The sequence below is a fragment of the Haemorhous mexicanus genome, chromosome 6 (assembly GCF_027477595.1).
Source record: "Haemorhous mexicanus isolate bHaeMex1 chromosome 6, bHaeMex1.pri, whole genome shotgun sequence".
Lineage (NCBI taxonomy): Eukaryota > Metazoa > Chordata > Aves > Passeriformes > Fringillidae > Haemorhous > Haemorhous mexicanus.
The window spans coordinates 25919968-25944526 of record NC_082346.1 but is presented as its reverse complement, the minus strand read 5'-3'; the positions used below and the strand labels follow the sequence as shown (position 1 = coordinate 25944526).

Below are 24559 nucleotides of genomic sequence, written 5' to 3'. Positions count from 1 at the left end.
TGCTGTGCTCATGCTCTCTGGAAGATGGTCACATTCCCCAGCTCTTGGAATAGGACTGATTATTTGGTTTATATACAGGCCTCTCTAATTGCACAGGCTCAGCTGAGCCAACTGAATTTCAATGTGCAAATTTGTTAGAGAAGGTGAAACTTGGTGAAGTTTTAGCTACTGTCACAGTTGCTTTAAAGAGCAACTTAACTGTATATTGCTTAACTGTAATATATAGGTGGGTTCATTACAGTAGCATTTTTATTACAAGCACTACATATTTAGTCTTTTAAGTATATGGGTGTACAAAACTATGTAAATCTGATTTGAGTGTTTCTTAGAAGAAGAAAAGGTGGTGAGATAGCAAGGTAACACACCAAACAAATTAGAAATAAATGCAAAATCCTGGAATGGGTACCACAGTCTGTATCATATCATAGTCTTTTCTACCCGTAATCCATACATTTTAAATACACAAGAGTGGGATTTCCTTTGAGAACATACTGTTCAGGGCCTTCTCAAAGGAAAAATGCTCATTGTGTTGTCATCAGCAATAAAGTCTTTGCTATGAATTTGCAATGTGCAGCTATAGTACAAGGAAAATTTTGAGCAGCAGTATAAATACACTGAATTGAACTGCCATGTGATGTATGTGCTAGTTATGAAGCTGGCAATATAGTTTGAGTTAACCTCGATGATAATGAAGGGAATTTTGTTGTGTGGAGATCTAAATGAGGGAGGAAAAAACAGAAAGAAATGGAAGAAAGTGAAAGAAATTAGTGATACAAAAAACTAAGGCAAAAGGCTTACTGAGGAAAAGAAAGCTGGAAATGTACAGAGCCTAAGCCCTGCTGTAGTCACAAGTGAAGACAAACACGAATTGTAAGACTCTGAATCTTGAAATGAGGATATAGAGATAAAATTTCATGAAGGAGGAGACCAAAAACCTCCAGCACATATATTGGGGTGTGTGTGTATGCATTTTTCAGGAAGTTTGGAGGACTCAATAAATGTGGGCTTTCAGGCAAAAAATAAATAATAGCACCTTTAGCTGCAGATCTGTCTGGTGCAGGTGGTGTTTACATCTAGAAATGCCTAAAACTCTCTTTGACTGAGTAGAATTTAAAAATACATGCTACCACTGTAAATTATTATAAGCAGATTATCTGTATAGCCAGTGCAATTTTTCTAACTTTGATGCCTCTGATGTGCAGCTAGAGGGAGTCTAATATACTGTTGGTGCAGTTCATTATTTTGAATTTAGCTCACTGATAGTTTCCTGAGTAATCTTTCCACAGGAATTGATTAGGAACCACTCTACAGCTGATAAAGCTGATTTTTAAAGCAGGCTGCAAAGGGAGGGCCAAATGTAAGTTGAATATCCACTTGTAGTATGAACATTTGCTTTGAAAGAAGATTGATGATTTTTAACAGCAGTGGGCTGCAAAATGTTCCAATGAACTTGTCCTAATCATGGGTCATCTCTCCAAACAATAACTCCCCTGACCGTTTTTATCAGGTCTGCCTGCCTAGTACTTGGCCACCTTCAGAGAAAGCAGCTCCTCTGTAATTTTGCAGAACCTGTGATTTAGTCATATTCATTTTGGTATTTTTGTCTGAAACAGCCAAAGAGCTGCTTGCATGTGCAGCTGAATGGCAATAATTCAGCTTGCCTAGACTGCCTCGTGTCCCCAGCAGTTGGATTGTGTGGCAGACAAACAGTACTCTGGCAGAGAAGCATCATCATTTGGTCTCCTTCACAGCTGCAACACATGATTATTCACTCTTTATGCCACAGATGAAAAACCTAACCAGAAACAGATGGGGAGTGAATATTTTTAGAAACAGTATTTCATAGCATTCACAAGAGGAAGAGAAAAAGTTTTCAGCTTTGGAGATAAAATTTTAAGCCTTCTTGATAAAGTATATTCAATATTACTTAAAAAATTTTCTTTTTTAATAATAATACTATCTCCCCAAGATAATTTTCTCAGAATCTTCTATTTCCATGTTTCTTGTGGTCAAAACCAGTGTAAAATGCAAATTCTTTAATTCGAGTATAAGTACTTGCTCTAAATTAGCATTTCATAGTAATGCACACACTCAAATAGCTCATTTAAAGGTTCTTGTTGTTTGTTTGAATGCTTATTTTAATTTTGTATTATTTCTCCAGCATCTAATAGCATTTTATGCAAGACTTGCTAAGGAAATGGAAAAATAGGTCTCATAGATCTTAGAAAGCTTTTTGGTAAGCTTGAAATGGCTTTTGTGATATCCTAAGCACTTCCACAATTAACTCACCAGTTGGCTCTTTTCAGTTATCACAGTTTTCCTGCAAGAGGAAATGATCCTTCTCCTTCAAATTACAGTGTCAGAGAAGGATCAGTTCTGCTTTTGAAGCTGTGTTTTTGATAAAGATATTTTTATGAAAAGAAGAATTATTACCCTAGTTTCCTTGAATATCAAGTTTGCAAGTCTGATGAGTGCAAATGTCTTTAATCTCTTTTTAATTCCGCACCAGCAGCGCCAAACATCCTCAGTGCCAAGCAGAGAAGTCCTGAGTTTCTAGCTCAGCAAGAAGGAACCTTAATTGTGTCAGTGTTGGGTGCTCTAGTCTTCTGAGAGTGGCCTTCAACAGCTTCCATCCTGAAACTTCAAAATGGATACAGATGGAGTTATCCAAGTCTAATTTAGTGAGTATTGCAGTATTTCCTATAGGAAGTAAATCCTTCCAGTACAATTTTAGAAACAAAATGTCTTCTTCATTTGACTCATCCTAACCCTAAGTGAATGAAAAATGATCCTCAAATTAACATGATCCTCAAAGCATAGTAACTGAAAGTTGGATGACAAGATTTTAGAAGCAGGAAAGCTAACTCTCTGCTGATTTTTGGCACTGACTGATGTATTTATCAAGTTCATGAACCGGGAATAAAAACTGGGAAGTAATACTTTGGGATGTTCTTTAACCAGGAGCTTCTTTCTTGTTTGGCTCCAAAGAGACACTGTAGGCCATGATGCCACCAGATTTTCACTTCCACAGTGAGATTGTTAGTGCAGATAACACTGACTGTGTTTAGATATAATTTTGAGAACTCAGGTCTGTAAGAAGCTCATCACTGTCAACTATTTCTGATTTCAGTGAGGAGCAAGCTCTGAAAAATTTCAGATTATTTAGTGATATTTGGCATGTTATACTGCATTTCAGTATTGCTAAAAAAACCCCCTCCTTCTCTACATTCTCAATCTGCCTCATTTCACCTCATCTACTTTGGGAAAGTCCTGATTTTTGAGTGATTTAAACAGTTGAGATATGTTAAATAATGTTAAAACTTAAAATGCTAATTTTCTTACACTTGCTTGAATTTAGATTTAATTTCTGTGCTTAGATGTACTGGCTAAATTTACCATGATGTTTCAGGTATTGAATTATCATTTATTTTGCATTTGGAGTGTTATCTTTACAGTGCAGCTGTTATTAGTTACTATGGATTGTTTTACAGTAGGGCTTAAAATCCACAGTTAAAATCTTGAAACTCTTTTGTACTGGAATTCCAAAAAAACATGATTAAACATAACTTACTTCCAAGAAAGATTCATGAGTGAGAATCAAGGTATCACTGAGGGGGAATGGAAGACAAAAGAACAGGAGCAGGAAAATAAGTAAAACTGCAAAAGAACATGGTTAATTGATACAGTCTAAATGGGTTGGGGATATAAATGCGATTCTTGGTATACGTGACCAGAAAATGTTCAACTGGCAGGGTTTTTGAGCAGCAAAAAAATAGTGAGAAACATATACATGTATGTGTATGTATTTTTAAATTTCCTTCAGTACTGCAGTCTGTTTCACAGTAATCTATTTCACCTGGTAACATTTGTTAGTGAGTTTGACACCACTGATGACGTTTCCAGGTAAATTAAGAAGTAGCTACAGATGGATAAGGCCCTACATCCCAGTGCACCTCTTGTTCAGACACCACACAGGAGCTGTATCTGCGTAACTGAATGCGTGACCTGTGTTTGTGAAGTAATCGTTTATTATGCAAACATCAAAACTTCATTATATCTAATTTTATTAAATATGTACATGTTATTACTATTTAAAAGAATGAGTCTCATTCCAAGATCTGCAAACTTCTCTCTAGCTCTGAGAGCGGCGGCAGAGCCTGTATTAATGCTAGTTCAAAAGCTGGAAGCTAACGCGGCGTCACTGGGCGTGACACAGCACCACCTCTGGAGGCAAAACTTCATTGGCTGTATTCTTTAGTTACAATACAATCAGAAAAAAAAGAAAAAAAAAAAGAAAAAAATATTTCCTGACAACAATATATTTGTACATTGTTTAAATTTCCCAACTCTGTCCAGCTTGGAGGATGGTAGCAAAGAATTCTGTCATGATTGGGATTCTCAGATGCTGAAGAAGGGGATTCGTACCAGAAACATCTGATGATAAAGGCTGTTTAAAGGCAGAGAAGGGGGCACAGGAAGCAAAGAGAAAGATGCGTCCATCTCCTCTGCTGGAATCCAGCCAGGAGCTCTCAATACTTTTCTTGCTTAGGGTCCCATGGCCTCAGTGAGGATAATGCTTCCTCTCAGTGGCCCCCCTTCCCATCACCTCTCCACTAAACTGGTAGGTCAGCTTCTTCTTAACTTTCTTGACCTCCCCTGTCTTGCCATAGTTTCTCAAAGCCCGTGCCATCTTCTGGTAGGTCATTTTCTTGCGGTTGCCTTTCTGGATGCCCCAGCGATGGGCCAGTGCTTCTTTGTGTTTGGAGGAGAACTGGAAAGTACCTTTCTCCTTGTCCACCCACCAAATGCTGTCCTTCATGTCCCCACTGCGAAGAAGGTCCAGAAGGAACTGATACAGACGTATCTTTTTCTTGCTGCCTGTGTGAGAGTCAAAGAAGAAAGCCAGTGGAGCATTAGTATTTGTGTGTAGCTCCTGGACAAACAGCAGAAAGTATCTAAGTATTCCAGCCAGCTTGGAAGATGCATAACTTCTTCAGTTGCAGCATTTACAACAGTAGGCAATATAACAGTGTGAGGACAAAATATGGGTTGATATACCGAGAAGAAAAAGCAAAAATAAGTAATTCCAATGGCTAAACTTCTGCAATTATTTTGCTAATTTGAAGCTCATTGAAAAACATTGCTCATTCAAAACTAACCTAAACATAATTTTGGCAGGTTGTACAGAAAGCGACTCAGATACTGAGCAAACACAGCTAAATATTTTTTTGAATTGGTTCTTCCTTGACTTTCTTGTCTTGGTTTTCCTGGCTGTTATCAGAAATTGGAGTAGAAATGGCAAGCCATTTCCATTCAGGAAGCCTGAATAGACAAAGCTGAAGGAGGCAAGGGAGTACATTAAGAAGTGATGTTTGAGATAGTTACAGTTGTGAGATACAGAGGACAGGAGAGTGCAATGAGTCAGGGAAGGAAAAGCTTTGGAAGTGGCATAAAATACTAGCACAGCAGTTCTACAGTTTTATTTATTACCCCCATGGTAATATAAAAAAAATATTAAATAAATATAATATTAAATATTAAATAATATAATATTAAATATTATATAAAAAATGCTCAGTTCATAGCTTGACAAAATCCTTCTGTTTTCACTGACCTGTTTCTCCATGCATAATTCCAGGCCCAGGGTCCACACCATCATTCTCCCCATCTGAAACCTCCAAGGGGGGGCTCTGCCTCTCTATGTCCTCCTCATCAGAGCTGGGCTGAGGTGGAGAGAAGTACATCCGGGGCAAATAGGACACCTTTTGGAGAACAGAGCAGTAGAGGGAGAAAGCAGTGGCACAGAGTAGGGCATCAAGATTAAAAAAGGAAATGTAATGAAGAGAGGTAGAGAGAAAAGGGGGGAGAGAGTTAGAGGTATGGGAAATGTTCAGTGTAATCCTGAGTGACTTAGCTGTTGACATTTATAATCAATGCCATCCTATTAGGAAACACTTTCAGATAACAATCAACACTTACACATGTACAATGATGCACCTTTACCAGAGGAAAGAATGAATAACGTTGTGAATGCCAGAACTTTCTCATGCCTTATATCCTATGCAAGTAGCACTGCCTCTCTTCCTCATATCTCCCCAAAGATTGCTTTCTTCATAACGAGTTTCTGGTCCCAATTGTCTATCCCCAGAGTGAAACTGCTTTTCAGAACAACTTTTGTTCCTAACACAGACCATCTGGAGCTGAATTCAAAAGAGATGAACAGTTCTGCCCTATCATGGCTGGCTTTGGCTCTGCTGTCCTCTTCCTTTCTCAGGCACAGCACCTCCTGACGGCACCAAAACCCTATGGGACTGCATCCAAATTTGGAGATGGGATTGTACCAGTCTGTCAGCTTTCTCTCATAAACTTCCCCCATGAGGAGAGGAGTAGCCTTAACACTAAGATAAGGATATATCATATCAGCCCATATTCTCTTTCCCAAATGTCTGTCTGAAAATTCCCCATTAGGGGGGAATTTCTTGTCTGCAAAGCTAGCAAGCCAGTTTTTGTGTTAAATTCTCTTGCCCTTATATAGAGGTGTTGTCAGAAGCAATGTGGAATATACCTCAGCTCTGTAAATTCTCAGCTGTGGTCTGGTTTGCTAGGAAACATGACCAGTTGGCACAAATTATTGCATCTTCTTATTTAATAAAGTGAAACGGGTCGGTCTGAGGGGCAGGGAATAAGAGCCCAGTCCCTACACTAAAAAAACCCAACCAACATTCCCCAAACCCAGCAGCATATCTTATGCAGCTTTCATGAAATGGGACAGATGGCAGCCCTTGAAAGGGAGCTCCTTTTGTACTGCTCTTCTCTTCACCAGGAGGGGATGTTTGGAGCCTGGTGCCCTCCCCAGGGGACGCTGAAGTGGGCAGTGGGTGTTCGTGAGTCACTCACCCTGTGGGGCTTTTTGGGTGAGTTTTGCAGCACCTAGAAATGTCCCAACAAGGCGTGTGCAGGGCTGCTGGGGCACAGCAGCTGGCAGTTGGTGAGTTGGCAGATTGGCTGCAGCCCATGGGGCAGGAAGGGCAGCATTGGGCAAGAGCCCGGCTGAGCTTCCTGTCACATCCCCAGGAGCAAACTTCTGCCCTCACCACAGCCACCTTCAGCTTCTTACAGTTAGCAAAGCTGCAGCTCCTGGGGTAGGAAGGAAGGGAGAGGCTGTGCCGTGGGGGAAGGGGAATGAGAGGGTGGGACAGTGCCCTACAGGGGCGGGGAACAGAGATTGGTGCCCTTGAGAAAAGGGAAACCTGGAGTGCTTTGGGAGGTTGTGTGGGAGTCAGGAACTGCTTCCCTGGAGCTGGAGTGGGACAGTGGGACAGTGGCAGGGGACATGGTGTCTTGCAGAGGCCAGCTTGGGGAGCTGAGCTTTCCTCATGCTGTCCCCACTGTCCCTGACTGCTGTTTCTTTGCTCACACTTCCTCTGCACCTGAAACTCAGCAAGAGCAATCAATACAGTGTCACACCATTTTGGGACAGAGTCACAGAGGACTGGCCTGTGTGTTATAAAGAGCCAGGTTACTAACACAGTTCTGGAGAGAGAAAACTTTAGGAACTACTAGCTACTTTCCATATTCTGATGTTTTCTCAGAGTCTGTGGCACCCATGTGTGATTTTCCTCTTTCTAAAAGTTCTTAGAGCTTTCCAACCTTCTCTTTCATTCTTCCTGCAGAATGAATTTTTTTTTTCTTATTTTAGTATTTCTGAAGCCCCTGTTGGCAGGCTAACAAAACTTTTCAAACAAATCTTGGTCATGAACAGGTTAAACTTCAAATTTAATTTCACAAATTAAGTAATGTGATATCCACAGAAAATTAAAGAAATACCTTTGCACCTTCCTCCTTTACTGCAAACAGTAACTCTGATATTGCAGGACAAACATGCTAGTTGAAAACTAGCAAATTGAAAGGAGGATTAAAACTTGCTTCCTGCTTGCTCTTTGCCTGGGACTGTGACTGAGACACTCCAGAAGCTGAGCTTCAGAGCAGGCCAGGTACGATTTGCATGAGCTATTCTAGGAATAAAAGTAAAGTAGGGGAAAAAGCCAAAGGTCCCCTGCTGGTAAGGAAAGGAAGGGTAGTGGTGAATTCTACACACTAACATCTGCAGCTAGGTAGGGTGTGGGGCAGGGAGATCACAGTGCTCTTTATCAAAAGTTGTAACAAAATTTGTTCCCCGCCTTTCCTCCTGAAATGAAAGATCCTAGCTGAGTAGAATGAACGTGGATAAGCAGAAGTGCCCCCTCTTTTTGGTTGTGCTTCCAAAGACATCCCCCAAAGGGCTCATTTTCATCCTTTGCCCTTGGCCAGAGGTCATGGTTGGGCATTAGGTATTAGCAGTTGCAATGAGCAACTGAAACAACTTGAAGCTTCCCACAGACTGCTGTTCCATGATGCATTTTTTATATTTGTAACTTTCTGTTCCTAATTCTTTGCTTGTATCTACAGCTTCTATTCTATTCCTGATTTTTTGATGGCTTGCAGTTTCCTGTTGTCAGTGTTAACTTACTCATTCTATTTTTTCTCTTCTTTCTCTTTTGATTAATACAGTATTAACATACAATTTCAGTTTGCTTTGAGCAGAGAAACCCAAAATGCTAAGCCCATGCATGTGGTTTTTCTCACAAAGTTTCAGCAAGGGTACTGTTACATGCAGCACTGTAATCAGCAAACACTCTTTTCTCCAACTTCAGTTCTACTCTGTCTTGTATTTAGGACATTTCATGTACATTGGGAAGCTTTTTAGCACCAGATCTTCCAGCTTTCTTACTGCTCCCGGGACTGACTTTGGGCATATTCTTGTAGGATCAAGAGTGATTTCCACATCTGCTGTGCTCAGTCTTTGCAGTACGATGGAACAGTTCATAATTTCAGCTCCAGTGAGAATTCACTGGTGTTTTGGTGACTACTGCATAGTGGAGTATATATTTTTTTTTATAGTGAAATACTTGGCTTAATTTAAAATCTGAGCAAAGACAAGACAGTGTGCTTTGGCTTATTTACTCACAGATAGAAGCACAAGTAGGGTCTCCTCAGCCTGTGGTAGAATTGTCAGTGACTTGTCTTTGTTAGCATTTCTCATACAAGTCATATCAAATTGTCAGGGTTCCTTGGAAATATTTAAAACTTTACTACTACTTCAAAGCTCAGAATTACTTTTTAATAGTTATGGATACCCTTGCTATGATGATGCAAAGTTTCTCACCTGCAGTTCATCTGCAGAATTGCAAACCAGTTCCAAATGAAACAAAAATTGAAATTCCAAACACCTTCACAAAATGCAGTTCTCATTTTAGACAGTGTGGGGAGCATGATTTCTCATTATGCAGGTAAAAAGAATGTTTCAAATACATTTGTCCTGAGAATGAAGAGCTTTACATGCCCTGAGAACCTGAGCAACTCATTTCAGAAATCCCTTCCAGCACATAGCATGCATTCCCAGTGTATCATTTCCTTTACCAATCACTACCCTGGAAGCTCTGAGCAGGGCTGGGGACCATACCTGGTGGTTGAGTCCGATGTGTGTGGTTGGGATTGCAGAATCCAGGACGTGCATCTGCTCGATCTCCATGTGCCTGTAGAGCTGCTGCAGCTGGGGAGGCTGCACACTCTGCAGCTCTGTGAAATGGTTGTCTCCAAAGGTCTCGAATTCACTGTGCATGTGGTGTGGGTGATAGTCCCAATAATGATCTAAAGAAAGTGAAAATAGATTGTCCATCACTGCAAGATGAATAAACATGGCATTCACCTGGCTTTCAGTGATTCTTACTCCTGCCACAGCCCTTTCTGCCCTCTCCAAAGCTCTCCTGCTGACCTGTTTGTCTCTGCTGAAAATCTCTACAGATCCCTGTAAAGTTTCTTTTCCTAATCTCATAAATTCCTGTGACTGGGAAGTCATACTTAGGCTACTTTAAGTAGGAAAATACTCTCAGATGGTGAGATGGATTTAAATGATAATTTCACACAAGATGCAGAAGATGTTAATGCTGGCACCTTTCTCAAGAAGAGACCATAACAAGTTTCAAAACATTGTCATTCTTGAGACAACAACTTCTGCTGATTTACACACTGTCATATTCTTATTACACTCTTCCTCATGGCATGGAAATGAGGAGGTGGAAAAAATGTAAAGATTATTCTGCAGCTATCTTTAGTCTTTATTTTACTACGCTAGCAAAATTTCAGGAATGCTGCAGAAAAGTCACTTCCTGCTGTTTTGCTATATTCCACATTTTTAAGTACCAATACTAGAGAATAAAAGGATAAACACTTGGAAATCTGGTGTACAGCGTATACAGGAAGGCTGAATTCTAATGCAGACTCTTTCTCTACCTTTTTCATCTCTTTATTACATTTGAAATTTCTGTCATAATTTGGATTTTTTTTTTAAAAATTAAAGAAGTATTTAAATAATATAATGTTTTCTGATTAATTTATCTTTGAAATGAAATTCCATATCATTCTCAGTTTTAGATTTCTGGATTTTTAGTTCAACATAAGGTTTCAACTTTTTAGAATGTTGTATTTGCTGCTCAAAATTTTAAATTTTCTGCAAGAAATGTGATGTAATTCTAATTTCTCACATACAACAGCTGCATACATAATTTTGCATATATTTATGTGCAACCTGTTTTTAAAATCAGTGTCAACACTACATCCTCTGCTCTGACTGAGCCTGAAACTAATCTTCCAGGGTTCATCTTTTTGTGTATCACTTTAGGCATGGCTGAAATTTCTTTATGATATTCTGAGTAACAATTCTAATTTATATCTTACTATTCCACATTCTCTTCCCTTATTAAATAATTTAAAAAATTTCTGTCCTCTCCTTTACATGTTTTCACATTGTTGTCATGGACTCTTTCAATCTGCTTCTAGTTATCCCTTAAGCCAGCATCAACTCTGAGTCTTTCAGTGTAAATCAGTATATTCACCCCCCTATTCACACCTGTACACTTCTCCAAGCTCCCTCCCAGCTGTTGACATCCTTCCAATAACACAATGAACAGAACTGAACATGTTCCTCTAAATGTAGTTAAATTTAGAGAGGAGCAATTGTCTTGTTCTGCAATGTGTGTTATTGTGCATGACATCTGGATATAAATGTGCTATGAATATATTTTCCTAAATATCAAGCTAGTTCTTTTTCTCATCTCCTATCTCCTCATCTCCTTCCCCATTTGTGCTTCAAACAGCTAAGTGTAATCACACTGAGGACTGGAAATCCAGGGCAGTGACTTTGAATGTGGCTTCCTTTGGAGTGAACCCAGTGATGTGTTTGTACCAAGCACACTCATCCCTGAGAAGCTGTAAGCTCTTTCAGCTGCCCGTGTGCTCAGGCCTGTAGAAATGTATTTGGAGGCTCTCTGAGATCATGTATGACACCAGCACTTACTTTTTTGTTCTTTCTGCTTTTCTGATTCATGAATAAACCTCGTCACTGCATATGAAAGAGGTGGAAATGGGCTTATAAAAGCATCCAGGGAGTTGCTGCATTACTTTGTCTTCACTTTGGCCCTTTCTATGGCCCTTTCTATGGGCTATGTATGGATTTTATAGCCCTAAAATAATTACAATGCACAGCAGCACTTCTTCATGATGCAGTTCAAGACAAAAATTTCAGTTTCTAGTGTATAAAAGTGGGGCTTGTGGATGTAAAGCACTCAGGTGCTTTGTATATATATGTCAAGTGTTTTTATATCCACACCTACTGCAAGCCAGGAAACAGAGAGTGTGTGAGTTGAAATCCATAATTTGCCTAAGGCTGTGTCCTGGTAGGAAGTTTTGAGCACTTTCAGTGCGAAACCTTTCCATTTAGTTGGAAGACTGAGCCACACTAACTCCTGTTTTCTCTGGGTTAAATTAGTGCAGATTTCTCTGAGTAGAGCCAGCCCTTGAGGTCCCATATACCATGGGCAGCCCTGCATGTTCAATTGTTGAGAATACATCCCAGGAATCATCTAAACTCTTGCTCCTTGGAGTGATGTGGCTCTGCTTGCTGTGTGGAAAGTGCTCTGTCAGAGGGCAGTGTATATTCCCAAAAATCCCTTGCCACTGATAATCCACAACAGCAAATGAGATCAGTGCATGACTGGGAGGATGACAAAGCCCAGGAAAAATCTCTGGGGCTGTCAATGGCAGGTCTTCAGCTGTGGAATTTCTTACTAGCAGCAAATATGGTGGCCAAGAGAGAGCAAAGAATATTCCCAACCTGCATAGCCATGAGTATCTATGCACCCTCCAGGTGGTCTATTTCTGATTGCTTTAAAATATTTTTTTATTAGTAACGTTTCATACTTTGACATACCTCTTAGTTCTTTGGAGCCTCTGACAAGGTTACTGTTGCTCCAGAACTGTTTTAACTTTTCCCTTGGCAGATTAATTAGCCCATGGAACACTATCTATACATATTCATGCTAATAACTAATCAGTAATTATCATAATAATTACTCAATTCCTTTTTTATGGAATTATATGCTGTTGTAAAAAGAAAGTAATATAATAATACTATTAACACAGCATATAGGATTTAAAGTACTGACATAATAGTATTGCACCACCAAAAAATCTATGACAGAAATTACTTCAACACAAACTTATGTCCAAATGTTCAAGTTTTGATAGGGAGCAAAGTCCTTATTCTTTCCAAAATATTTATAATTTCCCAGTAATCCTTAGGAAAAACAATATTGATTTAGTAACATTAATAGAGAAATTACAAATCTGTCTCCACAAGTCCTTCTGCAGTTAACCATCCTGGCTAAGTTATTGCATATGAAAATAAAAAGAGAAAAATGTAAATATCTGCAGATATTTGAGTTACCAGAAACTCTTTACTCCTATGCTCTTTGTTAGTGTTGTGTCAGTTACACATACCAATTTTGTTCTTTTCTCTAAAACATGAAGGTGGAAGGAAGAAAAAAGATAGGAGATAAAAGTTCTAGAAATGGAAAGTGCCTGTTCTTTGGGTAAAGGAAAATGTCATTAAAAGCCAAGCTATACCTACACAATGGAGTCATTATGAGAAATTTCATGTGAAGTGAAAGAGGATGTGAAAAAAATTCTCTCTTACAGAGGCATGGAGATTATGTTTGTTTTGGTCTTGTATGTAGTGAAAGGTTAGAGGAAGGACAATAATGAATTCTGAACTCCCTCCCATGCCAGAGAGGATGTCAGCCTGTTGGGAAGCAATAGCTGACCTCAAGGCATTGTGTCAATATTCACCACGGAGGTAGCTCCTCACTCCACAGGTGAGAAAACCTGGCTGAACCTTTCCATGCGCCTTCTCATCACTGCAAATCCCTTTGCTCCTCTTTTAATAGATGGATAACGGTAGCAGCAGCGGTCAGAATACGGAACAGGCTCCGGGAAGGTATTTGTAATGACTGTGGAGCACCGGGCTAAATGTGCATGATGCAGTGCCAAAGGGGGCAGCAGTGCCGAGGCAGCAGCGGAGCTCGGCCAGCCCCGCTCCGCCCGGCCGGGCTCCGCGGCTGCCGCTGCCAGCCGGGCCCCGCGCCGCGGGCGCTGCTCCGCGCTGCGCTCGCTCTCCAGGCAGGGTCAGCCGGGACAGGGCTCCTGCACAGCCCTGCACAGCTTAGAGGTTCCCACTGTGTTTTGCACATCTGAAAAAGCAAGTCAAGGCAAAAAACCATAGAGGAAATGAGAAAAATGTTGCAGGACGCTGGAAATGCAATGTCTCGATCAGACACTACAGAATCACCCTCGAGAAGAGGGCTGTGGTCCTGGGCAGGGCATCAGTCTTACCTAAAACAATGTTAGAACCTCATTAGCTCTCACTTTACAAACTTCATGACTTTAATTATGCCAAATGTTCAAAAGCCTATGGGTCAGGCCCCATCAAGTCATGAGAATAGCTTTTTTAATGAAGTTTGGAATTCTTTCTCTGTTTCCTATAGCATTTAAGACTAAGGTTCACATGTTTGGATTTTCCTCCACTTCTATGTGGGCTAACAAAATCAAAGCTGAGATTCCTAAATGGTCATGTTACTCCAGGATGTGGGGCAAAAATAAAATCCCAGATCATGAAATCTAGTAAGTTCCATGAGGCTAGCAACGAAGTGAACAAGGGTCAGCACTCAGCTTCGTACAAAAAGTGATTTTTACTAAACCTATAATGTTTGGTGACAACATACAGACAAAGCTGCAGTGGAATTTTGTAATTACAAAGATTGCATTAGTGTTACAAAATATGCTGTTACACTTATAGACTTACAAGCTCAGGGTAGGGTGATGGACTAATACATGATCACTCAAAGCAGCTTCTGTCCAGCATGACTGTGTCTCTGTGTTTATTACAGTACTTAAAACAGAGTTACACTGCAGAAAATCATCTCACACAATGCTTGTGGTGATGAACATATCATGTTGTGGTTTTACTTGTTAATTTCAGTGTTCACTAAATGGAAATAATTTCCTAAATATTACTCACTAGTGGAACTGATCTACAAATTTTTTTGTGGACTTTACTACCTATTTGTGTACATAAGTAAGTAAGGGATAATAAACAAGGTGCAAGGGTCTCCTTCAGTACCATATTTGAGGAAAAGGGACAGTAATACATGTAGCACAAATCTACACATTAAGACATTGCCATCTCCCTTTCACAAAATAATTTCTTTAGCAGTGAGAGAGAGGTAGTCTGACACCTCAGGAAATTTTCCAATTTCTTTAATAGTCCCTTGTCAGCAAGATCAAAAGTCTGCTGTCTAGTGCATCTACTTGCATTAACTGCTAGTATTGAGGTGCATAGTGGTACTAAATCGTCCTGCAAAATTATTTTTATGTATTGCCAGTGATGTCACTGTACCCCAAGCTGAACTTCTCTCTCACAATTCTGTTCTTATTTCTTCTTTGTACTCTCCTATCTAATCAGGTTCTTGTCTCTTTCACTGCTGTTACTGCAGCACCTTTTTATTCCTTTCCCCCTCAGTTTTTCAATCATTGTGCCTTTATCCACTTTGTTCTGAACACTTGGTACATATTTCTAAATGTACTTTGTGGCATCCTTTTCCTGCTATCCTCAAGACTTTATACTTCTGTCATGTAAACAAAATGAAAGCCAAAGTTGAGTTTTTCAATGTTTATCAGAAAGAAGGAAATTACAGTAATTTGTGGGTTTTAGTCTCCATCTGCATTATTTGGTTGTTCATTGCTGTTTTGGACTGTGAACAATTCAGGACAGCACAGGGCACAGATATTTATACATAACCAGCTATATTACTGGTGCTTTCATAAAATAAAATTTGATTGAATTGTGCAGGCTGGGTTTAGGTTGTATCTTCCATAAGCACTTACTGTAGGAGTTCAAATGTTTTTGGGGTCTTTAGGACAAGTGCAGCACAACTTTAGGAACAGAGAAATTTCTGTTTAAAGTGCATGTTTAGGTACTGCTTAGGCTATAACCCATATAGGTCACTATCCAGGTTTTGTTGTGTTCATCATGATGAGTAAAATCATGCTAGTGATCTGAGAAATGTAGCTTAGAAGCAGCCTTTCAGTAGAAAAATGGGCAGTAAACCAGATGGGTGATAAAATGATGAAAGATAAAGGGAAGTTTTTGCTTGAGGTAGCCTAGACTTAATGACAGAAAAGTTATTTCCCAGTGCTTTTTCCTGCATGGCATCTTTTATATTTATTGTTTAATTGTCACAATTGCCTTTTGAGATAATCAATGTTATCCTGTTTTATGAGTGTGCAAACAGGCACGGGGTATAATGTAAAAACCCTAAATTTCCATGTGGAATTTGCTGGGTTTGATTAATGAGACTCGACAGATGCCATGAGATAACTTAAAAAAACAGAATTAATTCTTTGTCTTCAGTTGTTAAGAATATCATAGGTGTTTCCTGAATGAAGTGTAGAGGACAAACTCAGGTAGGAATCTCTTTCAGCTAAATGCTCAGTAACTCATTGCTCTTTTGTTGCCACAAAACAGTGCTGTGCTACGAGTAGTTCATGTCTTAAATTATAACAGCAATGGCTCCAGCTGCTATATCAGTGGGATTCTTTCAGGGAAAGTCCAGGACCTGCAGGGACTGCCACCACTGATGGAGTAGAACGGTGCTTTTCCTTCCTGAGTCAATATTGTCTCTGGTATTTCCAGGGTGCTGTTGGACCATTGTATTGCACAGGAGACAAAATTCACAAAGCAAAACTTGCCTCTGCATTGATTTACAGTCCAGTGCCCAGACAACACTAAAATATAGACACCAAGGCTTTGAAATCACATACATAAATTGAAGAAATAAATAATCCTACAGCGTTTTTACCTTGAGTTATGTTTATGGACAAACAGCCACAAGGAAGTTTTACATAGATTTAGAGACAGGAAGTACTTGGGTGTACTGGAGGAAGAGTGAAAGTTAAAGTTAGGTGTGGCAGCATGCAATGGAGACCAAAAGAAAGAGAAAATATATGGAGTTGGAAAAGGCTAAATACCAAAGAAATTTAAGCACAAATAGATTATCCAGGACCTAAGTGAAATGGGAGTTGGACATGGGAACACAAGAAGAGGAATACAGCGTTGCAAATCCATGTTCTTATAAAGCTGAGAAGCTGAATGCTTTTGATCTGCAGAGGAAAATCAAAACACAGTAAAGATAATGAAGGATAGAGATCATGAGATCCTCGGAACTCCTGTCATCATAGAGTGTTTTTTAAAATGCTCTGTCAGAGAAACTATGTTTCAGTCACTGGGTTGGAACAAATAATATAATAATATTATATTATTATAAAATAATTTTTGTTCCTGATTCAAAAATGTGTTCCTACATATTATAGATCACAGCAATACATTTTTTATTTTTTGTGTGTCCTAAATCCATTTCCTGTGGCAACCCATGGGACTTTATGCTCCAAGGAGATATTTTTTGACTTACCACCATGACTCTCTCCATCACTGTTGAGATACTGGTAATAGTCATGGGGCTGTCGGTAGAGGTCTGACTCATAGGGTACCATGTCTTCAGAGGGCTGGAAAAAGAAGAGGAATTTTTAGAACAGCAACTTTACACAAATCCTTTCCAAATTATTCATATAGTTAGTGAAGGGCTGATGCCAACCCATTTTATATTGCTTAGGGAAAGAAAGGGGAGATTTCAAGTTATTACTGAATCAGCAGAAATAAAATGTGTGATGCCAGACATTGGTTTTTTTGGGGGGGGGGGGGGTGGGGGGAGGATAGTAATCCCAGTAGAAAAGATAGAAAAGAGACCCAGCCTGCGTAGAAGAACTTGTCCAGTTGTAATCCAGAAATCCCCTGTATCCCACACTCCAGCCTTCTGAGGATCCTGCTTTAGAGCTGTTGTAAATATTAGGCACAAGTAAAGGTGAAATATTTTCTTTGGTAGTAACAGACATTTTCTTTTATTGATGATGATGATTATTATTATTCTTATTATTCATGTGCACAAAAAAGAAAGCAGAAACTTGTCTTGCCTAAACACATTGTTTCTACATTCTGTGTTTCTACATTCTGACTAAATGGTGGCAGCCTGTCAGAAGGTAGTGGCACTGACAGAGGGCATAAACACTTCTTCTTTCTCGGTTACTGTCCAATATTTGCTGCCTCAGATCAACTGCACAGGACTTTCAGATACACACAGTGAAGACAAAAAGTCCAAAAGTGGGGCAAATGGTGAGTTGTGACCTGTTGGATGCTTAGCTGTAGAATTGAAGCCTTCTCTATCTTCTCAAAACAGGTGACATAGGGTAACTTGCCCGCTGCTCTTCCTCCCCAGACCTGGTATTCCAATGTGAACACTGAGTAAGATCTTATGTTGTCACAATAAGGGTTGTTTATTATTAGCTGTGCACAATAATAAGAGTTAGAGAAAGACAGTCTCTGTCATGGGTTAAACCTTAGTCCAGTTAAGTTTGTTACAGTGTGTCCTTCCAATCCAAACAAATTCTTGCACTGTCAACAGCAAAGAACTCAACCACCTTCTTGCCTTTTTTGGAAAGGAAGTTACTTCAGTATTTCTAGGTGTTAATAGAAACATTTTAATTCTATTAATTAACTTTGAAGGACAAATATTTAAAATTACATGATAACTATATGATGGGCATATCTCTTGTGTTTATATTTCATATGCCTATCTGTATGTCCCAAATCCTTTCCCTCCATGAACCTGTCACATTTTTGGAACATCTGCATTTTTAAAGTTTATGCTGTGGTAACAGCATGACAGAAATACAGGACAGCTTCTCTTTTTCTTAGTCCTCTAGACTGCTTGAGAAATGGAACCTAAGGTAGCAGCTGCCACTAAGATCCAGATGGAGGTGGTAGATAAGCAGCTAGCAAAAGGAAAAGACTTTTTTTTCTGGTTTCTTTAATTTTTCTGGTTAACTCCTTCACTTCGTTCTGTTGGAATTTGGGAATTTAAAGATTGTCCCTTTCTGAGGATTAAGATTTTAGAACACATACCAAAAATGCCTCAACAAAACACTTTCAGAAATTACTTTGGAACTTGGTAAACCCTTAGCAGCAGCCAGGTGTTCTATTGGAGCATCACTAAAAGGCACTGGTAAGATTGTCTAAAGCTCTGTGACTTTCAGCACACACACTAACTGGGAGTCAGATCCATGGAATATGTAAAGCCTCAGGAGAAAATCCATCACCTGGCTACAAGCTCCAAATAGAATTGGTGATGGTGGGTAATTGCTTTGGGGAAATCTTGAGAAGATGATAACCCACAGTAAAAGCTTTCCAAGGGAAAGGCTAAGGAAAAGGGGCAAGTCATGGTTTAACTGCATCCACACAGGAACATCAGTGATGGGGCTCTTCTCTGGTCTGCAGAGCTGTACTGTAGGCACAGTCTCCCTTTCCACATATGTGTGATTACAGCAGAATTGCCCTTTATTCACACAGAGACACAATGGGAAGTATAACATGTTTTCCAGATTTCAGGGGGGTGGTCAAAAAGTCAGTACCACATGTATTTCCTCAATGTTTCTGCTTTTTCTCCATGTATTTTCTTGGTGTTCTCTCTGGTTATATGTATTTACTCATCTTCATTCCTTCAACCTTTGGTGTACTCTGATCTCTGACTAGAAAAAGTAATGAGATTGTATTTTGCTTTCTTTAGGATCAAGTTCTGAATGGAATGTCTCCTTTTCATTATCTTTGCAAATTAGTTCATCCCATTCCCTCATTTCCTTTCCCTAAATATATGCTTCCTGTTAAATATATAAACTTATGCCTTCATATTCAAAAATTTAAATTATTATATTATAAATTAAAAACTAAATTTATAACTAATATTATAAATTACTATAATTCAAAGGAAAGCATTGATGTTCTGTGAAAGGGGAAATGTCAACATCTAAATGGAGAATGCATATCATACTAGCTGGGAAAAACAGAGGTTAAAAAGTCATATAAATGTACATTGTTTGAAAGAAAAATCTCTGTTTCTTCTCAACTAAGATACTAGAAACTGATACAAATTATTAAGATGTTAATACCTAAATGCATTGAAGTTTGAAATGCTGATAACTGTTTAGCCAGAAGTAAACTAATTTCAAAAGAAATCAGTATCCTGTCAATCTAGGCTTAATTTGCTAAAATTTCCACTGATCAACAAGGCATCTATCACTCATATCTTTGCAGAAATATAGCTTGGCAGGAAGGCCAAGCATCAGTCCAAAAGTAGATAAAAAATACATCTTTTAGGCGAGGAAAAAAATGTTTGGCTTTTCCTAATAGTGCTTTCCTTTGTTGTTTTCTCTCAGTTTCCAAACTCCCCCACTTCAGAACAATATACATTACCAGGCCATAGTGTCTCACAGTGACAGCTGAGAATGAAATAATTTACCATTCAAAAGCTGCTTTTACAGTTCAGATGAATATTTAATGACCAAAGCTAAAGGGAGGTGTGTTAAATAGACTCTTAAAACAATGACTCCCTCAATATTTACAGATATGACTGACTGTAGAGTGAGTTGCAGATACCCAACATCTAAAAATGATTTTACATAGGGCATTGGGTTACTGTAAACTTTGGTTTGAATGTCTGGGGCTTAAAGCTTCTTTATCATGGATTCTTGGAAGTTTTGTCCTTGAATTTGTTTCCTGTCCAGTGATCCTTTAGATAAAATATGTGTGGGTATATCCTTGTTAACTCATGCAACTGGACCAATCCTTCCCCACAAAGGACTTGTAATGCCACTGCTTTCTGTCTTGGTGTCTGATCTTCAAGGGCACAGTAACTAACATGGCAAGATGTATATTAAATATTTAAAAGTCTACTTATCATAAACTTAATCAGATGGTGGTTAAAGGACACAGAACAGCATGTATTCTTTCTGATTATCCTATGGGAAAGTGGGATATTTCCCTGTATTTATTAGAGAGGCTATTTTCAATAACATGTTTTTAATTGCTTTCTGGTTTTTGGGGGAATGGTTTGTTGTTTTAGGTTTTTTTAAGAAAAGTTTCTTTAGAAATGTTTTTTTCTAATTAGAGAGAAGAGGTTTCAGCATGTACTGCTGTTGCCTCTTGTGTCAATCTTTACCCACTTGCCCTGTCCTTCTCTGGAACCTCCCCACCCACACCCATTTCATCATCTTACTGACAGCTCTTCCATGCCACTGAGCTGTTTTGTTACTCCTGACAAAAAGCAAAGAATAGCTCATGTTTAATATTTAACTGGCCATTAATGGCCATTTGTTCCATCGGTTGTTTCCATGTAAAAGAATGACTGAAAGCTTTGTTAGGATCCCACAGTTGTGGTCTGAAGTTGGTGTCTCCTCTCATGCATGCCATGAGGTGCAGTGCACTATCTAAGACAGTATTCTACCCTCAAGTAAGAGGTCAACAAACAATACTTTCTGTCACAGACTTTGATAAATGAAGAGTGGCCTCAGTCTTCCATCTTTGCCCTGAAACTCAAGGGAAAAGGCACAAAACCAGTCAGAGAAAACTCAGTTGGCATTGGTTAAGAGAGACACACTGGACTCAACTGAATAGCAGTCTGAAAATATTGTTATTCCCCAAGACTTTGTCAGATGATTCCAGGGAATTGTAAAATCACTAAATGCTGATCTGTTTGTTATCTTGATGTAACTATTTATTCATTGGCATGTGATTCAGAAATACTTCAGACAATTTCCAGTGATGTGCTGCTGAGACAAGCTTTAAGGCCAAGATTAACTTTATTTCCTTGGAAAAAAATTACAGTATAACTATTTTAGAAAAGATGAGTAAAAATATTAGCATGATTACTCATTGGGCCAGCCTCACTGGACCGTGTTGACAGTGCAGTTATGTGGAACAGAGTACTTCTGTGGGGCATTTTTGCTCTCATGCAAAAATACTTCATTCAAAGGTGTGATTTCTACAGGTGGCTACTTAAGGATTCAAATAAAACTGGAACCCTCTTCAGGCAAAGGTACTTGACTTAAAAATGTTTTGATCCATAACACAACTGAATTCTCTCACGCACTGGAAGACACAGACTCAGTCTGCAGGACTTTTCCCCACAACATCTCTAATCTTCAGAGGAAGATGCAGTACTCCCAAACAATTTAAACAGTGTTTTCCAACTGAGGGATAAGAATTGCCTAGCCCAGGCAAGAGAAAGCAGTTACTGACCCACCCTCAACTGAACGGGGAAGGGTGGAGGAGGGAAGTGTTGCTGCAACCCCTGCCTAGAAACAGGCTTGTGTCTCCCCACTGAAAAAGTCCCAGGAGGCAGACTTGTAGGACTCTAGCTGGCAGTGCTCAAAGTGCACTTGAAGCAATTTTGAAAGTACAAACCACAAAATTATTAATTTTTTGACAGTTTAATCACAAAACAAAAAAAAAGTCAAATTGCTCCATCAAGAGCTTCAGTAAGATGCAACTGAGTTTTCACTGCCAGTTGTGTCACTCATCTGAACACAGTTCAGACAGATTATTAACTGTAACACAAATTAGAATATGGGCCAAACTGTGTTAGATTTTCACCCAAGTTATTCAACATATGATCTGGAATCCAACACTGGGGAAAAAAGGCAGAAAATTTGGCTACGAGTTAATGAATGGACAGAAAATTAACAATTTGGGTTTTCTTGAATGGAGATGCATTTTTTTGGTGTAGCTGGTTTGTGTTTCTTTTTAATTTCTTTTTTGTTAAGCCCAACAAGTAACTTACAGAGAAATCTCTAGATATGGTTTTTAGCTCGTTTCTATCCAGATTTCTCTTCTGTTGCATTTACAGGAGACCCATTGGGAAATTCTGTGTACTTAAGAAAAAGAAAAATTATTTTTAGAGTCTCCCCACCCTTTGGGTAGATAGGTGATTTCAGGGAGACTGATGATAAACTGAGAAAATAAAGGGTCTCCCCTAAAAATAAGATAAATACTTTCAGTCATCATGAATTCCAAACATGACAGGGATTCAAAGGGCAGTCTTTCTGGATGGAAGATAAGAAATGTCTTTAGTCTTCATTAAATGGGGCAAGACAAAACCAAAACTTGATACAAGTTCTTGTTAAAACCCCCTTAGATCTGTATTGTCTCTTTCTGTTCTCTGACACATGTATAGCAATTACTGTAACCCATCTACCACATAAAAAGCCAAGTCAATCACCTTATCTGACACCTCTTCAGCTTCTACAAACTTAATGAAATCTAATTAAGGCCTCTCGTACCCATTCTGCTTAGAGATTTGCCATTAAGCCTGGTTTCTGAACGACAGGTTAGTGACATTATTTTTTTCATAAATAATAATTTTTAAACTCACCGTGCAATAAATTACAGCAGTGCGACAATGCTTCAGAGTTAAGGAAAGGATAGACCTGCCCCACAGGCACACAGAAAATTTTTATCTTAGAGAAAACATTGAAAGACTCAAATAAGGACCGTAGGTTTTTCCCCCATTCGCCAGTTGCTTTTTCACAGTCAGTGAATTCAAGAGAATTCAAGAAAAGATTAAGTTGAAAACTAAAATGCCATCATTGAAAAGAACTCACAGAGTCCTATAATCTGCAATATGTAAATCAACATTCAACAACTCTTCTCTCACAGATTAGCAGACAGTTAAATACATAAGCTATGTCAGAGACTTCAGATGATTAAGAATTACAATCTGAAGAAAGATGGCTTTTATATCATGTAGGTGGCACTGAAGAAGAGAGATTTACTGACTTGCTATAAACACCCTGTACAAAAATACCATGCATTTAATCTGTGAAAACAAATGGAGATCAAAATCAGATACAAGTTTGGGGAGGAAACGTTAATTTCCCTTTCATTGCAGTGTTGTCACTAGTTTTATATATTGACCTAAGCCAAACTTCCTGGCATTATAAATACAGACCAAAACAGAGATATTCTCAAATAACAAAACCTGGTTTACTTTGCCTTTTGCTATTGAACCTAATGATCCGTACTACAAATAAATCCATATACTCACAGGGGGAATAAGGGGAAATCCTTCCATCTTGCAAGCTTGCAACATTCAGCCAACTTCTGAGTGAATTTTTCTTAATTCAGTTTTCAAACATCCAGAATAACTGACTTGCAAAAAATCATATTTAAAAAATGGGGGGGGGAAAGGAAAAATAACAAAAAAAGTAAAGAAAAAACTAAAAAAGAAAAAAGTGAGATCCTTGGACTCCGTGAAGTCCCTTAGCAGTGGTAGATCTCAGGACAGGAGGACCCTAACAAGTTTTCATAGTTTGCCCTAATAGGTTCTGGGGTGAACTTCTTCCCGAGCCGTGTGCGGAGTTCCTGATTTTATCAAATGTCTGTAGCAGGCAGATAGGCCTTGGGTCTATCAGTGCGCTGTGACATCACTTGAGCCAGTTTGCATAAATCTCATTTCAGGGAGCTGCGGCGCTGCAGCAGGAAGTCTGCCCCAGCCATGGACAGGTGCTTGGCTGTATAATCAGCAGCCCAGAGCCTGCCATCAACAAGCCAGCGTGTGGGTGCAGCCCTGGGGGAAGGCTGTGTGCTTCCCACTGCACACGAACCAGAACCATGGTGCTGCTGCTCTCAGGTTTATTGGGAGATCATAGACACAGTCCTGACAACTTCTGAGAGGCCTGAGCAGTGGGGTAGACTTGCATTATTAATAGCCCTGTGTTGAAATTATGTGGCAATACTTAGCAGGTAGGAAAAAAAGTGTATGCAGTTTCAAATACACAGCCTTAGGATTTTACAAAACACTGAAGTTATGCCCATGAGACTTTTGTCATCAGCTTTGCATGAGAGTAAAGCCAGTGAAAGATACTTTGTCCTCCTATTTGTTTCTTGTGAACTCTTTTGTTTTATAATTCCTACAAGGAGAAAGTGAGTGGGGAAAAGGAGAAAGTACTACATGTCTCTCACCACGACTTCCCTCAGGTCCTGAGTGCCTTTAACTGTGAATAGAGAACAAGATTTATAGACTCTTGCTCAAAGTGTCAGGTGCAGAAATACCTTGTAGAGATTTTGTGTTAGCTCTGCTCACTTGATTTTCTCCCCTCTCTTTATCCCACTGCTCTGCTGGCATTTGGCTGTGCTGAACAAATGCCCTTCATATGCAGGTCCTGGCAGTGCCAGAGGCGAGTG

At 39.2% G+C, this 24559-nt stretch overlaps 1 protein-coding gene across 1 annotated transcript; it reads right to left on the bottom strand.

Moving 5' to 3' along the window:
• Positions 1–4047: 4047 nt before the first annotated feature.
• Positions 4048–23769, bottom strand: SPI1 (Spi-1 proto-oncogene). Its single transcript, XM_059849345.1, has 5 exons — positions 23421–23769; positions 16902–16995; positions 9503–9690; positions 5615–5762; positions 4048–4878 (listed from the first exon to the last, which is right to left on the bottom strand). The coding sequence occupies exons 1-5, from the start codon at positions 23463–23465 to the stop codon at positions 4562–4564; spliced, it is 792 nt and encodes a 263-aa protein (XP_059705328.1). The 5' UTR covers positions 23466–23769; the 3' UTR covers positions 4048–4561.
• Positions 23770–24559: the final 790 nt, after the last annotated feature.

Excerpts from the sequence above, each read along its gene's own strand:
- SPI1 (XM_059849345.1), bottom strand. The coding sequence starts at position 23,465 with ATGTTGCAAGCTTGCAAGATGGAAGGATTTCCCCTTATTCCCCCT. Across the intron at positions 9,691-16,901 it reads TGATGGAGAGAGTCATGGTG|ATCATTATTGGGACTATCAC; the intron begins GTAAGTCAAAAA and ends CACTTTCTTTAG. Across the intron at positions 4,879-5,614 it reads AATTATGCATGGAGAAACAG|GCAGCAAGAAAAAGATACGT; the intron begins GTCAGTGAAAAC and ends ACTCTCACACAG.